This window comes from Grus americana, chromosome 2 (genome assembly GCF_028858705.1).
Source record: "Grus americana isolate bGruAme1 chromosome 2, bGruAme1.mat, whole genome shotgun sequence".
In the NCBI taxonomy this organism is placed as follows: domain Eukaryota; kingdom Metazoa; phylum Chordata; class Aves; order Gruiformes; family Gruidae; genus Grus; species Grus americana.
The window spans coordinates 115664373-115680710 of NC_072853.1; the positions used below are offsets into that span (position 1 = coordinate 115664373).

The following is a 16338-nucleotide window of genomic DNA, read 5'->3' on the forward strand; positions in this document are numbered from 1 at the left end:
TCTTACCTCACCACCTGCAGTTTGTAACCAAAAGTTCATTTCTCAGAGGCTGGTTGTGGCTTTTAAGGTAGCTTCAAAGAAGCTTGAGTAAGGCAGTCAGCCAGGGAAATATTTCCCTTTACTTGGAAAAAGAGGAGCTAAAATATAGCTAGATCGTGAGGTGAGTGTTCTGCCTGCGGTGCTGCTTTGTATCCAGAACCTTCAGAATATACTAAAGAAACTCGTTTATGGCAGCTCTCATAGTTAGGAAAGTTAAGGAACTGTTCCAGTACAAACATTGTTGGTGTTACCTTGTTCACTGGTTATTATTGATAGCTTTCTGTGTTTCATAATATAATGATTATGATCACTGTATGAGTAAGGCTCTGTGATCTGTAAAACCCTATAGAATGTCAGGCTTTCCCCAGTGGTTTACAGGATTTTTGTCTACAAATCTGTTTCTTAACTGCAGTGTCATATACATATATGTACACGCACACACACATATATTTTAATATTATATTTTAATGTACTTTAATTTAACCTTCTTGTGGTAAGAAGCATGGCTGAAATGGATAAATGTAAAATGGTAACTTGGAACAATGTTATGTGTGTTCCTGTAACGCCTGCAAACATGCAGGCAGAATACTGCGGCTGCAGTTTTTTGTGTATCTATACTAAAAATATTAACTTGAACTGAACCATTTAACATGCCTAATCCATAGCAGCTGTAATGGTCAGTGAAACTATTTCTGTAAACCACTTCTATTGGAATTCTGAGCTTCCTTTAGTATTGATTTAATTTTAGTCAACCACTCAAACTTTAACCAGAATAAGCTGGTGCCAGATTGTGCATCAGTGACATATGTATTCTGTATTCTTCGGAAACCTCGCACAATTGCAGATTTCGTTTGCCTGTACGACCACTTTGTAACTAATTAGACTAGACGTGGCACTAAAGAGAAACCACAAACACAGCAGTATGCCCTGATAGATATTAATACAGTCCAGTCTCTTAACAAAGTGAACAATTGCCCAAATAATGATTTCCTGCTGTGGACTTTTTATGCTTTGTTTGTTAAATCCTATTTTCCTTCCTACTTTCCTGTTGACTACAGCAGAATTGAATTTTATTCAAGCTGACTCGCACTGGGTCAGCAAAACTCTTCACCTTTGTGGAAGAAAAGTTAACTCATTGAAGGCTGTCTGGTTTTCAAGGTATCTTATCAGTGCACTGAGCTCCCACCCCCAACCAAAGGGAAGGGGTTAATAGTGCTTTATGAAGTAGGGGAGAAATGAGGAGCTGAAGTACGTATTTGCTAATGTGTTTAAAGCAGAGCCAGAGTTCACCAGACCATGATTTGGTTTCTCTTCATTTTCTAACTGTTCATTCTTTTCTTGGTATTTGTTCATTGCCTTAGTGATTTAGCAAAATGTTGTGCCAAACACATTGAAAATATATATATATATATAAAAAAACATTCACAGTGATTACTAGCATAAGCATCACTACAGAAAATGAAGGTATAGTGGAAATTAATCCCGTGGAATATCATGTTACTAAAGAGAATGGCAACACCTTCTCCGCATATTCATTCAGCTGCTAGCATGGGGATACTGGAAGTAAGGTAATTTACAACATAATTTGCAGAAATATATGTCTGAATAGGTTTATCTAACGATATGCAGAAAATAACTTTGTTGATGGGCAGAAGGGAAATAATTTACTTACCTTCTGTTTGTATGCAAAGTGGTTGCTTTCAAAGTAGGTATATCATTAACACTGCTGCTTGCTGCCTTTACAGTTGGAAAAATAAACAGTCCAGTAGTCTTTAGGAAATTTGAGCATTTGCAAGAAATGTTTTGTATGGAATAACTTTCTTGCAAGCACAGGAAAAGGAAAGGTCAGAGGGGTACGTTTTTGATCAAGGAGGCTTAATCAAATCTTGATAACTTTTGATGACCTTCCTCTTTCATAATGAAATCCATGGGTCATTGTTTTCTAATAAACTGACAAGTGTCACATAACTTACTCAGTTTAATACTCTGAAAATACTAGGCCCACAGGGATGCAAATGGTGCTAATTGTCAGTACAGCAGCAGATAAATAATAAAGTAACATTTTTTTTTAATGTTGGTATGTTCTTCTGTGTTTTGCACACTATAAAATATGTTGTGTGGATATACTATAATCAGTCAAGAGTAAAGATTCCATATCAGCACTTTAAACACTTAGTTACTACAAGGGTTTTCAATTTAAAAATCAGTATTTTACCAGGGTGGGAAATTGTCACTGTGCTAAATAGAAAATACTAAATTTAAAGCAGTGAACAAGTAAGTGTTGGAAGTTGCGTTTCCTTTGGAAGAGTTTCATATTGTGGCTCTCTGTGATCTTGAAAACTACCCAGGGCATCTGAATCACATTCATGTTTTCCCCATTTTTGCTGTCCTTTTTAGTACTTTCATCTGCTCAGGTGGTATTGCTTGAATGCTGAGCCTTTTGATAGGAAAAAGGTTTGAGACACGCAACAAAGGAAAGGTCATTGATTATGTAGGAGAAGAAAATCTAAAGCTAAGTCTCCCAAAATTGCTTTCAATAGAGTGATAGTTGCAGAAGTCATTGAATTGGCAGTGGCACATTTCCTGTATCCTTTAGACCCCTTTGAATGGTGGAAGAGCATGCAGCCATTTATTTTTGAATTCTTGGATAAAAAGTACTTCTAGTTGCACAAATTGACCACCCCAGAATCAAGTGAATGTTGTATTTGGTCCATCTCTGAAATTCAGAAAAGGAAAGGGGTTGGGGGGGGAAGCCCCCAAAAGTTTAACTGTCTTTAAGGACATCTGCCAAGTGCAGATGGCCAGTCCATTTTGATATCTCTGATGCTTTGTGCAGGTATCCAAAGCAGGTTCTATTCTATTGGTATTTGTCTTTTTGGAGGAGTCTCTGAATCAGCTTCTGTCTTTCAACTGTAGTCTCATTTGTGCTACAGAAGTGGTGCACAGATTTATGAAGAAAAATTCTGGGTGAATCCTAACTCTGATTCATGTTCTGTAATGCACGTGGATGTGCCAGGTAGTTGCTTGTTTCTCTGACTTATTTTCTGTCCTAGGAATGGTGCTAACTCCTTGACACGGAATGTCTTTACCAAAATTTGACAGTATTTTGCAAGAAACAGCTGTGTATATTAGGCTTGCCAGGGATTGGGAAGGGAGTAGTTGCACACTATCTACAAGAGACACTTGCATGTCTCATTCTGCAGATCCGAGTGTAAGCATTTTGTAGATTCATTGGTCAGCAAAACACCACTGTGATGCAGGTAATGATAGTTAGATGTATGTACACAGGGAGAAACTAAAGCAGACACATTACATGAAGAAGTTTGAGGAGGAATCAGGGACTAAAATACAGAATTTCCTTAACTTGAATCTCACACTTAGTTTGTTAGACCACGATATTTTTATTATGTATGTTACACTTAATGACAGTCAAATTCATTAGTTAGAGGGACATGTTGGATAAAATTCAGATATAACGTGAATCACTGCCCTGGCTATGGAAAGCTGAGTTTTTCCAAACATTGCAGATGACTGATGGCTCTGATTTCTCTTCACTTGAACTTCAAAGGAGGAGAAAGATCCTGAATGATTAATAATATTTCAGAATAAAATAATTTGATACTGCCTGATGCCATTTCTCTGACCTTGTGGGGAAAAAATAAAAGGGCCAGTAGCCTATTTTAAAAATCTTTGCCATTAGCTCTGACATTTTAGATTTCCAGCCTCCAGTCTTCATGAATCTTCAAAGTCTAACTCTGCTTTTGTTGCTTCATCAGCCAAGTTTTATTCTGAAACTTTGCTCTACTATTATGGGAATTATTCTCTAGCATTGTGTGTCTGCTACCAGTGTAGGTCAGCTTCTACACTGGAATATATAGCTGATTATTATTTTTTTTTAAAGTATCAAGAGAAGGCAGTTAATGACATAAGTATCTGCTTTTTTTCTGTGGTAAAAAGACAGCTATAATGTTTTTTTTTATATATATATATATATATAAAACACACGACATCCAAATGCTACTTTGGATTGTCACTAAAAACTTTAGTAGAACTGAAGAGATGTAATCTGGTGTTCCATCACAAGTTGCTGTATTTCCAGCCACATGGTACGCTGCTTTTCAGAGTTTGTAGAAAAGTGAAATCAGTATCAGGCTACCAGTATCTAACCAAAACAACTTCAGTTGTGTCATTGGACCAGTGTTGGACTCTGAAGGAATTTGTTAGAGAGGTGGTTATTTTGGACCTTGTATGAAGGTCAGACCTCACATAATCTGTAGAGTGGGGAAAAGTTGATTGCTTCTACAAGAGAAATTATGTTAGTGCATTTTTATTGTGCAAATAATTAAAAAGAATGTTGGGCTTGAGGCTTTTCATAGTGTTTCTGTTCATCATGTTTGGTTCAAGCTAAAATTCGTGTGTCTGTCTCCGAGCTGTGATTACAGTTGACCTGTTTGTTTAAAATGCAGCAACCAAATCCCCACACTGTCTAGTGAGGTAAAAATTTACTGCCATCAGTTTAGACTGAATCATTTGTATAAAGCAACATCATTGATTTAACATGGATTATCATAGAATCATAGAATGGTTAGGGTTGGAAGGGACCTCAAAGATCATCTAGCTCCAACCCCCCTGCCGTGGGCAGGGACACCCTCCACTAGACCAGGTTGCCCAAAGCCTCATCCAACCTGGCCTTGAACAATTCCAGGGATGGGGCCTCTAAACCTCTCTGGGCAACCTGTTCCAGTGCCTCATCACCCTCACAGAGAAGAGTTTCTTCCTAATATCTAATCTAAATTGACCCTCTTTTAGTTTAAACCCATTACCCCTTGTCCTGTCACTACACTCCTTGATAAACAGTCCCTCTCCATCTTTCTCGTAGGCCCCCTTTAGGTACTGGAAGGCTGCTATAAGGTCTCCGTGGAGCCTTCTCTTCTCCAGGCTGAACAACCCCAACTCTCTCAGCCTGTCCTCATAGGAGAGGTGCTCCAGCCCTCTGATCATCTTTGTGGCCCTCCTCTGGACTGGCTCCAAGAGGTCCATGTCTTTCTTATGTTGGGGACCCCAGAGCTGGAGGCAGTACTGCAGGTGGGGTCTCACGAGAGCAGAGTAGATGGGCAGAATCACCTCCCTCGACCTGCTGGTCGCACTTCTTGTGATGATTATCGTATATTAACAAAAGAAATCACAGTCTAAAGTTTTGATATGCAAATGGATTTAGGAAAGAGAAATTAGAAGGTCACTAACAGGTCTGATGTGCCGTCCAAGGCGGCACTGAGGCAGGCATGTAAACATGCTTGTATTTCCTACTCTGAGGTACAGAACTGGCATAAGTCATCTCCAGTAATCCCGCTAATGCATCCTGTCGTGGGCTGGCTGAACTGCTTGACTCCATCCCGCTCCAGTTCTTTTTGAGAAGACATTTAGATCCTGAACCACATAATTTTTACTTTTTCTTTGAATTCAGTCTCCTGCCCTCAGTAGCTTGTAAGCCGTATAATATTTTTCCTGGCAGAAAATGCCGACTCAGTCCTGTTTTGTTTTTTGTATGGGTTTATATAATGAGCCTTGTGAGACAGAGCATAGCATTTTGCATGCCTGTCTAGTCTGGCAACGACACTGTGAATGGCCCCGTCTATCTTGTTACACTTGTTGGTTGTCCATGTAAAGTTATACTTCTGTTATATTTCTAAGGAAATAGCTTTTATCACAAAGAAACAAGACCTTATTGAATCTCAGCTTGAGATAGAATTTAAATATTATAATACATAAGTTCCTCAATGTCTCCCTGACATATCTTGAATATGGCACTATTCAAAGCTGAGAAACAGCCTTGTGAAGGCTTGGCAATCCTTAATGAGGCCATGGGTGAGGCAAATGAGTTGAGAGACACATCTGACCTGTATCCAGAAGGAACAGGAGCAAAGCAAGTCATTTTCCCTATTTAGATGCTGGAAAAGTGTATAAAAATACACAAACGTTCTTTCCTTTTAAATATGATCAAATTTATGATCTCCGCATTTCTAAAAGCCTGTTTTGTATCTCTGCTGTTTCTTTGATGGAAGAGGATAAGTATAAATTATCTTTGAATATGGCATAAATGTTTGAAGTAAGTGGGAAATTGGTACTTGCTACTTAACTTAATTCTGCCAACAAGCAGGCAAGAAGATGAACTGAATCTCAGATTTCATTATCCACAATGGAAATACGGTTATCTTTTTTCCTTTGTTCGTTAAAAGGATGTTGGGGAGGATTATGTGTGATTCTGTAACTCTTCTATTTCCCTTTCTGTTGGGGAACAGTTATTGTTCCCTGCTGCCCTTGCAAAGAAAACAAGTTCAATGGTCAGCAGACATGTGCAACCTGATGGCTAAGGCATGAAAAATAATCCTTCACCTTCATTTTGTTTATCATTGGCCTTTTTTTGTGTGACACAGCCAAAGAGATAAACCAGAATTTTATAAAAGTCCCTTTGCTACTGGGTGCCAAAGTTTGGGGGTGACAAACTTTTGGGGATAACTTTAACGTGCTTTTTGGAAGCTTTGGGAGCAGTGAGGGCTAAGCATATTTTACAATCAACAGGGGCATTAAGATTCAAAGATTCTTCTAGAAAATCTTGCTGCTGACCTTGCTGTTCCTATTTATGATAAGAGGAGATGAATGTTTACGATTATCACATTAAGATTTGGTTAAAAAGTTCTGAACAAAGTCTAAATAGTGTTTATACCCATCTAGAGATCAGTTCTTTTCCTGAAGTGCAATATCGTTCAAAATTGACCAACCTCAACCGGAGAAGGAATTTAGCAAATGACGAGGCAGTACAGATTATGCATTTCTTGAGGATTTTCAGTGGCATTTTTATGCAACTTTCCTGGCAAGCAATGAGTTGGTTACATCTCACTTGTCTGGACATGTTTCTTCAGGTTGTCTGACAAGAAGTTACTTCCTTGCTTGATATTTCCCTGACCCATTCCAAGAAAACTTTTGCAGAATGAACTTGCACATAAAATAATTCCAAGATTTCAGCAATTATAACTGACCACAGAAGACAGGCTTATTTTTGTTGCTTCCCTTTCCTAATGTGGACCTAGAATCATGGAGCCAGTTTATACCGGCAACAAACAACATCAACAGTAGATTAATTTTTTCTGTTCTCTTTCATTCTGGGGTTTTGTAGCTGGAATTTCCACATTTCTGTTCACCTACTGAAAAAAAAAAAAGCTGCACTAACCTGCCTGTGACATTTAGAGATGAAAACATTTTGTGCCAGCAGCAACCAGGCATGATCACTGCGGTGAACCAGTTTATTAAACTCGCATTTGAATCCAGCTGGCATGGTGAACAATGACTCATCTTCTCCCTGTTGCAGGCACATCAGCGCACACTCACTGCCTGCCACCTTCGCTGGCTTGGGCGGTCAAATAAAACTTCTCCTCCTGGGCCAGGTTTGAGACCTGTAGCACGTTTTAACGGCCTGACAGAAGGCACGAGCAACTCGGTGTGTCTGGCACTATTACTAAGACACTGGGGGCCGGATTCGGACTTCACAGAAGCACCACGGTAGTGTAACATAATTCGGGATGAGCTGCCTGGCTTAGTCCAACTGAAAGCGATCAGAAGTGTGATCCTGGTTTGAATATATCTGTTCTCTCTTCTTCTTGGCCTCTGTTAGCCATTAAATTTCCATCTTTTAGTATGCCTTTCCCAACAAGGCTGTACGAAGATACTTTATGAGCATTTTCCAACTCCATTCATCTCTCCCTCTTTGGCCAGGGTGACCAGGTGTAGCTGGTGGCCTGCAACCCTCATCCCCCAGAAGCAGTTGATGATATTTGTGTCCATTTGATACTGTCACCTTTCACTTGCTGTGGGTCCTCTGCTTGATATTTTTAGTTGGCTCTTGAAGTTTAGTTTGGAAAAAAATGATGGAGGAATTGGATGTAATCCTAATGAAAGAGGGACATCACCATGTTTCTTGATGACAGAGTAAGAAGCTGAAGCCAACTGATCCTCCATACGGAGCTTTGTTACTTTCTGACCTGCCTTTGCACTTGTCTTTGATAGCTGCCACTCCCCCACTATTTGTTTTTGCAGGCTAATCAAGCTTGGCAGATGGATATGGAGGAGTTTCCTGGAGTCCTGAAGTACAGTTTTGACAAATTCTGAATGCATCAAATAGGAAGAACAGATAGTGCATAAAGGTGTGTCACCATAGCTAACGCTCATGTTATAGTGTTCAGTCGGATGATGGCTAAACATGCAGCTACTTGAACTGATCACTTATCTCTAGAATCATATGGGGAAACCAAACCCTCCTGAAATTCCATGGGTTTTGCTTATTAAGAAGTGCAAGCATATTGTTGGGTAGGTAGCATGATTCTTTTTTTTTTCAATTCATGGCCTGACATCTTGTTCCTCGCATAAAAATAGTTCTCACCAGATATTTAAAGGTTTCCTTTCAGATTTCCATGAAGGTAGTGGTGGGGATATAGCTAAAAAACAATGTAGTATACATTTCTTAGTTCTGATTTTTTAAATGTATGAATTATTATTATCATTATTATTACTATCATTACTACTACTGCAAAAAGTGTACAGGTATGAAGTGTGCATATTTGAGGTTATCTTATCTCTTGGTCTTTCCAGCAGTACAATCCAGAGTCAATGCTGATTTAAAAAGAAAAGTCATAAAGCCAGTGTTGTGGCTGCCTGTAGTTTGAGGTAAAGGTGGTCTAAAAGCGATGTATACTTTAAATATTATTTTTTCCTCAGGCATGATTTTATATCCTACATGAAATCTTACTTTAGTGTAATTAGTCTATAAAAATAGGCTGAGGAGAGTATTGATTATAGTATTTATCATAAGAATGTGTAATGAAAGAAACAATAAGAATGGCTATAAGCTTTTGAAATAATCCTGCTTTGCTGTATATTCTCTGTTCTTCTATATGTACTCACTTGTGTAACTATGGGAACGTATATGAGTGTGTCAGGAACATCTCATGGTACACATATCAGTTCTCATAATGAAGAAAAGTGAAAAGTAGACGGAAGTTTCCTGTTGCTGCAGCAAACTGGTAAAGTCTACTTCTGGCACACTATTGCTGTCAGCATTGTTTATTCTAAAATACAGCGCAGGACACTAGTTACCAGGAAATTCCAGCAGTTTTCACAGTTGGCCATTTCACATGGGGGTTTACAAGGAAACTTCTTAAATTCTTCATGTCTAGACCAAGCTGTAGCAACCAGCTACTGCTGGGAAAAATCTTCTAATGCCAGTGAGGTTCTGTATACGCCATCCATTTCTGTCTCACAGTTGAAACATAAGGATGGCTTTGCCAACAGCAAAGGAGCGGAGATGAAGTTGTAACCTTCCCTCTCCCAGCTCCACCCTTGCATCCAGCTAGGACCGCCTACAGGTAGGTACATTGTCAAGGTACAATAGAGAAGTTCAATAAGTGTACCTGCATCCAACCCTGATAGCTACTTTCTTCCACTGGGCTGAGAGTTGAGGTACGAATGTGGATTGAGTCGTATTCTTGCAACCGGAGCGTTTGTGAGGAGAGCTGAGATCAACGTGGACAAAGGGGCAGATGGCAGTATAAGTTGTTGTTCTTGTTGTTCTGTTGAAGCTCTTAGTTTGCACCAGCAGAGGATCTGCCCATGAAGTGTTTTGTGTAAGTCAAGCAGAATTCCAATAATTTGCCCTAGCCATCATCTAATTCATTGTGGAAAACTGGATTTCATAAATCAGTAAGAGAAACTGCTTAAGAAGCAATTGGGAACCATGCATCACCAAAATATACTTAGTTAATTTGTTCTGACAGGCCTGTTGGTGGTGGTTGTTTATAGTGTTGTAGTGCACTGGAATTAATTTCACAGGCTGTGACCCTGTTATAGTAGGTGCTGTATAAATGGAGAGCAGCACGGCAGCCCGTGCCCGAGCTTTCAGTTGGCAGTCAAAACAGGAGGGAGGAAGTGGGAACAGAGAAGACAATGGGGTACAAGGAAACAGTGTGCATGCAAAGCAGTGCTTTCAGCATGCTTTAAGTCTTACTATTCTGCAGCTGAATCACTACTACATTGGGGAGGGGGTGGGCAAGAGTGTTAAAAACTTGGTAATACTTGTGGGAATATTTTGCTTTAGAAGCTGTAAAATATCTAACGTGTCATGGAGGGGGAGGTTCAGAGATGAAAATTGTCAGGAGCTTGGCAATTTAGTATTCTGAGGAGCAAAGTGTGGTTTTGATTCAGTCTAAAAAAGGAAACTGATTCCTGTCTCCTGCTTCTTCAAAAGTGATGTGTCCTCTAGGCTGGCATTGGAAAAGGTAGGTACGCACATGTGCCTTGCTCAGTTATATATGCTGCCTAAATCCTAGTGGGTTATAGTACTAGCTGTTACTACAAGCTTCTGTTTATTATGTAAACTTTTCTTAATTACACTTTGGAGAAACTTGACTCCATGACCTCAGTAGAGGCTTAATTACTTAAGTCTCTTTTGGGAGACCAACACCAAATATAGGTAACCTAAATTCCACCTAACACTTCTCCACCTCGTGTTTTATGTTTAGATGTTTCCAAAGGTTTATGCCACAGATTGCGACGCAGGAACATAGATGGAACTGAGGCTCTCTGGTATAATGTAGAGTGGTATAATGCTTAAGATAGATGTTTGACCCTTTCCTTTAAGCATCACATGTTAGGGATCTGAGAATTTTGTTTCCCGCACTGGAGAATGGGAATACAGAAGTTCTGTCTGCACCTGCTCTGCACAAGAAGGCCAGATTTGCCATGTGTTGAGCTTAGGTGTTGATCATCTTTAGTGTTGATTGCAGTGTAAAGCAGTCACAACCCTGCAGAGAAAACTTTGAGGATGACCTAGACTCACTCACCTGCAACATGAAAGGCTACGTGTGGTGCTTGGCCCAAGGGCTTATTGATCTCACCTGCCCTTAAAATGTTGTCATGGGACTGGTGCTGATAAGGAGGGAGGGCTGGAAGGAGCTTGACCTTATTGCTGCTTGGCAGACAAGGTATGTGGATAGCCTGACCTCGGAGAAATAGGAATATTAAGTTGAAGACATCCTGTGCTTCAGAGTACTCACATGATCTCCCACCTCAGGAGAACATAGATAACAGGCAGGGAGAATTTTAAAGACTTCTGCGGGTTGCTGAGAAGGCTTGTGGGCAAGACTTAGGTTGCTGTTCTGTAAAGGTATGGTCGTCTTGTATAAATGTATTCATAGTTTATTAATTAGTACTGTAAACTCTGTAAAATTGTCTACATAATATCGCAAAATGTTTTTGTCTTAGCAGTAGGAGACACGTGACAATCTCTTTCTGGTAAAGCTGTGCTAAGATAGTGATGAGCCTGCCTGCTTTTGAGATACTTATGGAGGTAGGATGGCTGGGATTGTTTTACTTTATGGACTATCTAATGGATATTGTCATATGGACCTTTCCTACACCCTTTGATTGTATTATTGTGCTCACCGTGGTAGTGAAGGATAACTCATACCCTCTATTGCAGAGAAATGTAGTGCAAAATACTGCTGTCTCCTAGAGTAAAACCACTTATAAATCAATTGGATATAGTGAGGGTTTTGTTCTCTAATTAAGTCATCCTTTCTCATGTTTTTACACAAATAAAACATTTTCATTTTCATTCAGGCTAGTGATTTATGTCTTTGGCACCCTGTACTGATGATGCTGTAGGAGCTCTGAGATGTTCATTGTTAGGCTCAAAGTATTGCAATAATTCTGTTGCTTTCTGTCTCCATGTGTAATTTTCAGTCAAAGATTTACAGTCATGCACCCCATGGATCCTCATATTAAATTGTCTCATCTGCAAAAACAGATATAAATTAGTCCCTTGGCTATTTCTTCATAGTTCTAATGCTGTTACAGACTGCATATGGCCGGCACACGAGAATACTCACTCCTATTGATGTAAGAGCCAAGTCAAGTTATCGCCACTGTCTGTAGGTGCACTTTCTGTACAGTCATTTTTAGGATAGTGTTATCCTTATTTGATATTGTCCTTTAATCTGTGTTAGAAAGCTATGAAAAGCAGATAGGAGATCTGTGTTGCGGAAAACTTTCCAGCAAGTGCTCAATTATGTTCTCTCAGAAGGCCAACATCTTTCTCAAGTACATTTAATTTGATTAATCTTTTTTTTTTTTTTATGGTCAACTTCAATAGTCACCATCTGTTGACTGTAGGTTGTGAACAAGTTGGGTTTTGAAACCACATGGGAGTTACTGATTAAAAGCTAGTTTAAATTTTAAAAAACAAAGTGTTTCCTTAAAGACGGGTTTTAGTACTGTAGAATAAAATAGTAATATCATTTGTAGCTTCTAGGAGTATTCTAATGAAAGCTTCTAAATCAAACATGATCCATTTTCCTATTATAAAAAAACCCAGCAAACCGCTGATTTTGTACATTTCAGTTCTGCAAACTCGGCCTGTTACACAAAAATCAAGTTAGGTTTGTACTGATCATGTGTCATCCACATATAGGCATGCAGAACCCACAGTTGGAATTAGCTGATATTATTCTTTCTTATTGATATTTTTCTTTTTTAGATATTTTGAAGATGTGTAAATCCAGATATTTTTTCCTGTAGCCTCTTTTTATTGCTTTATGGTAAATGATTAAAAAAAATTATTATCTTGTAAAGAAAATAAACAGATACAGTCTGAGAAGGATGCAAGGATACCTACAATAGGAGCAGGGTTGTAGTATATGGAACAAAGCCTTTTTTTCTTCTTTTCTTTCCCAAGCTACAACAAATTAAAAATACAACTTCTTGAAAATTCTAAAATTTCAATGAAATTTCAAATTTCTCTTTTCTGGGTTTGTTTCTTTATGCAAAATCATTGTTTCCCTGCTTTCTGTCATTTAAATTAGAATTCTCTGTGCATTAGTAAGTGTTGTTTTCCTGTGCACATCACCTGTGAGTTGAACGTACTGGCTTTTGGCTGAGATGTATAAGACCTATTTCTCTGTCTCTGTCTTTCCAGAATGCAAGCTGCAATAGGTATTAATTTCTTTGCAATTCAGTGTTCACTTGCTCCTTCACGCCTTCTTGGCACTGAATATGACTCTCTAAAAAACTATGTCTCCAATCTGAGAAGGCTGTCAGCATTAGTCTACAAATTAAATTTTGAGGGGAAAGTGTCTTATTTTTGATCATTGGTTATATCAGTGATGGAATAACAGTTTGATATTTTAAAAATTGGAGTTGGAAATGTTTGATTAGTTGAATTAGTGCTGGGGTGCTGTTTACAATTTTTTAAGTGTTTTATTTTCTGTACATTCATTTGTCTAAAATCAGAATAGTTATGCCATTTAATAGTATGATGTGCAAGGTAATCATATAGCAATATTAGAGGTGTTCCTCTGGAAAAATATATTCTACTGCTGATTGACATAGTAATTAAAAAATACCTTTCACATTCTCCATGTTTTTCTTTTTCCACACATCCAATCACTGGTGTTTCTCAGATTCAAGAGAATAAGAAAGTTTAGTGAGTAATTTTTTTGCTTCCCCTTTGCTGCTGTTATACTTGTGTAATTATAAAAAAAATAAGCTGCTGTTATTGCCTTAAATTATTCTTATAATGGAATAATCTTTGTGTTGTTTGAACCACATGCAAGTATGTACTAATTCTTAATTAATAGCATAAACTTAATGGCTTTGGTTTCTTCAATATAGGGGAAGATACTTGATCTTACCATCCCTTCACAGTTACTTTTCATGGTCAACCATGCATTACAAGCTGTCTTTGGGTTCTGTGAAAAAGCATCTACTATGTCCCTTTGGGAAAGTGAACTGTTCTCTGTTGCTCTGCTTAAACCCTTCGTGTCCCATGTGCATACAAAAAACCCGAAAACCAAGGGAGGGGGAAGGCTAGACACCAAGGAGTCACTATATATAGTAGGGGTTTTTTTTTTCTTTTGACTGCTTAAAAAGATAAGTGGCTGAGAGAGAGTCAAGTGTTGTTTCTCTATAAATTGTGTGCCAGCAGGTTTATCACTAAATGCTGTAGGTTATGTTGAGTGGAATAATCAGGAGGAAGAAAGGGAGGCTAAAATAACAGAGTGGTAGGACTATTTTGACTCCACAATCAAACCCTCCTTGACTTTTGCCCTTTGGGTGGAAAGTGCTTATGTTACAAAACAACATGAGGTCAACCTCTGGGTTCTGCTGTTGGTTTCTTTCTTGCTGATCTATACTGAGGGAGCAGTTGCCTCATATATTTATGTTCTTTGCTTTTGTGTTAAACGTTACATGGTATTACTGCTGGGATGATAAGAATAGCAATTGCTTTTCCTACAGAGCGTAGGAAGAATTGCAGAATTGAAGAATGAAAAACTGCCTAGGTGGCATTAAAGAGCCATGCTCAGGCACAGTAGGAAGATATCCTGAAAAACATGTGAGCCTCTACTTTTCAAATATCTCCTTCCCTCAAAGACAGTGTACAGTGTTAGACTATTTTTGCGGTTATGAAGTCAGTATACACAATAATTCGTTTTGGGCGCACCCAGTAGCGCTCTGTGAAAATTCTCCTGAGTTCTTTTGAAAGGCTAAATCATGCCTAGTCTAGTCTTCAGGTTTTTTCTGAACCCTTATCAGTTTAGGATGACAACTGCTTGGTTAGTGATCCAGTGATAGACCCGTCATGTGGAAGAGGTGTGGGAGCTTGACTGTATTATTTAATGGTTGTGGTACAGTGGAGGAGGCCCCTGTCAGGAAGCAATAAAGTAGTTATTAGGTAACGACTGTGGAGGCACCATATATAAGGTTAAATTGATATATGTAAATCACTGACTTTAAGATGCTGAAGCCGCCTCTTGGCGCCCATCTTTTTTACACAAGTGGGGATCAAATAGTTACTGTTTTGATAAATGGTATGTAGCTAACCTACATTTAAAGACCTTAAGGGAGTTGAGCTTTTAAATTCCTTTGATATGTAATGGAATTTGGGCACCGAGTGCTGTTTCTGTTTTTTAAAAAAAAAAGTCACTGGCTCATTTGCTTTTATTAAACTGCTTTTGAAAATAGTGTGCAAAGACTTTGATATGTTCTGCTGCAGTATGCAAGTAGCATAGGCTCAGGGTGCAAACAAGCACATCTGACTTGAAGTGCATGTTGGCAGTGGCAGAAACCACTGCAAATCACTTAGGATTAACTGTTGATGGCTTTCTGCTGTTGTGTCTAACACTTGTGGTGCATAATACTGATTGCAGTTTTTGGAGGTCTCTGTGTAGGATGTATGGGATCATTTGAACAGAAATGTTTCACGTTGGCTTGTTATTTGGTGTGCATAAATATTACTTAATATATATTAAAAGTGGAAAAAATCTGTAGTTTATTGGAGGCCCAACTCCTGCCACACATGCAATCCCTAAATCAGCAAAGTATATAGGAACATGCCTGAGTAACTTTCACTTGCTTACATACCTTGTCTGCTATACAACTGTATCTTAAGAAAATACTTATATTCAGCAAAGCTGTTATACATGCTAAACAACATAAAATCTACTGTGATTATCATTATTACCCAAATTCAGAAGATATTAAGCAAATCCTTAACACTTTGCTGAATTGCAGTCTGTCATCATCTTCTGCAATACTTGCATAGTATATAGTATTAGGGTACCTATAAACATTTATACATTGTCATGGTTTAACCTGGCCAGCAGCTAAAACAACCACATAGCCCTTTGCTCACTCCCCACCCTCCCCCTCAGTGAGATGGGGGAGAGAAACAAAAGAGGAAAAAACAGTAAAATTCGTGGGTTGAGATAAAGACAGTTTAGTAGGACAGAAAAGGAAGATAATAAAAGAATATACAAAACAAGTGATGAACAGCACAATTTCTCACTACCCAAAGCCGATGCTCAGCTAGTTCCCATGCTGCCCTGCCTCCTGGCCAACCCCCAGTTATATATGTAGCATGACCTCATATGGTATGGAACATCCCTTTGGTCAGTTTGGGTCAGCTGTCCTGGCTGTGTCCCCTCCCAGCTTCTTGTGCATCCCACACCTTCTCATTGGCAGGGCAGTATGAGAAGCTGAAAAGTCCTTGACTGCTTGGCAGCAACTAAAACATCAGCATGTTATCAACATTGTTCTCATCCTAAATACAAAACACAGCCCTACACCAGCCGCTAGGAAGAAAATTAACTCTATCCCTGCTAAAATCAGGACAGTATCCACCCCTTATTCTATACCATCTACGTCATGCCCAGGTCCCACACTTTCCAAGACATTGCAATTAATTACCACCAGTTC

General features: G+C 38.9%; 1 protein-coding gene across 5 annotated transcripts in view; it reads left to right on the plus strand.

Annotated features, from left to right (window-relative positions):
* BBS9 (Bardet-Biedl syndrome 9) overlaps positions 1–16338 on the plus strand; it is a 305135-nt gene that overhangs the window by 228263 nt on the left and 60534 nt on the right. Inside the window, exon 23 of one of the 5 annotated variants that reach the window (XM_054817045.1) lies at positions 8131–8237. The exons of the other annotated variants lie outside the window; for them this stretch is intronic. Within the exon in view, the coding sequence (XP_054673020.1) occupies positions 8131–8135 (5 nt within the window). The 3' untranslated portion in view covers positions 8136–8237. Of the gene's footprint in view, positions 1–8130; positions 8238–16338 lie in introns of those variants that run through there. 5 annotated transcript variants of the gene reach the window in all.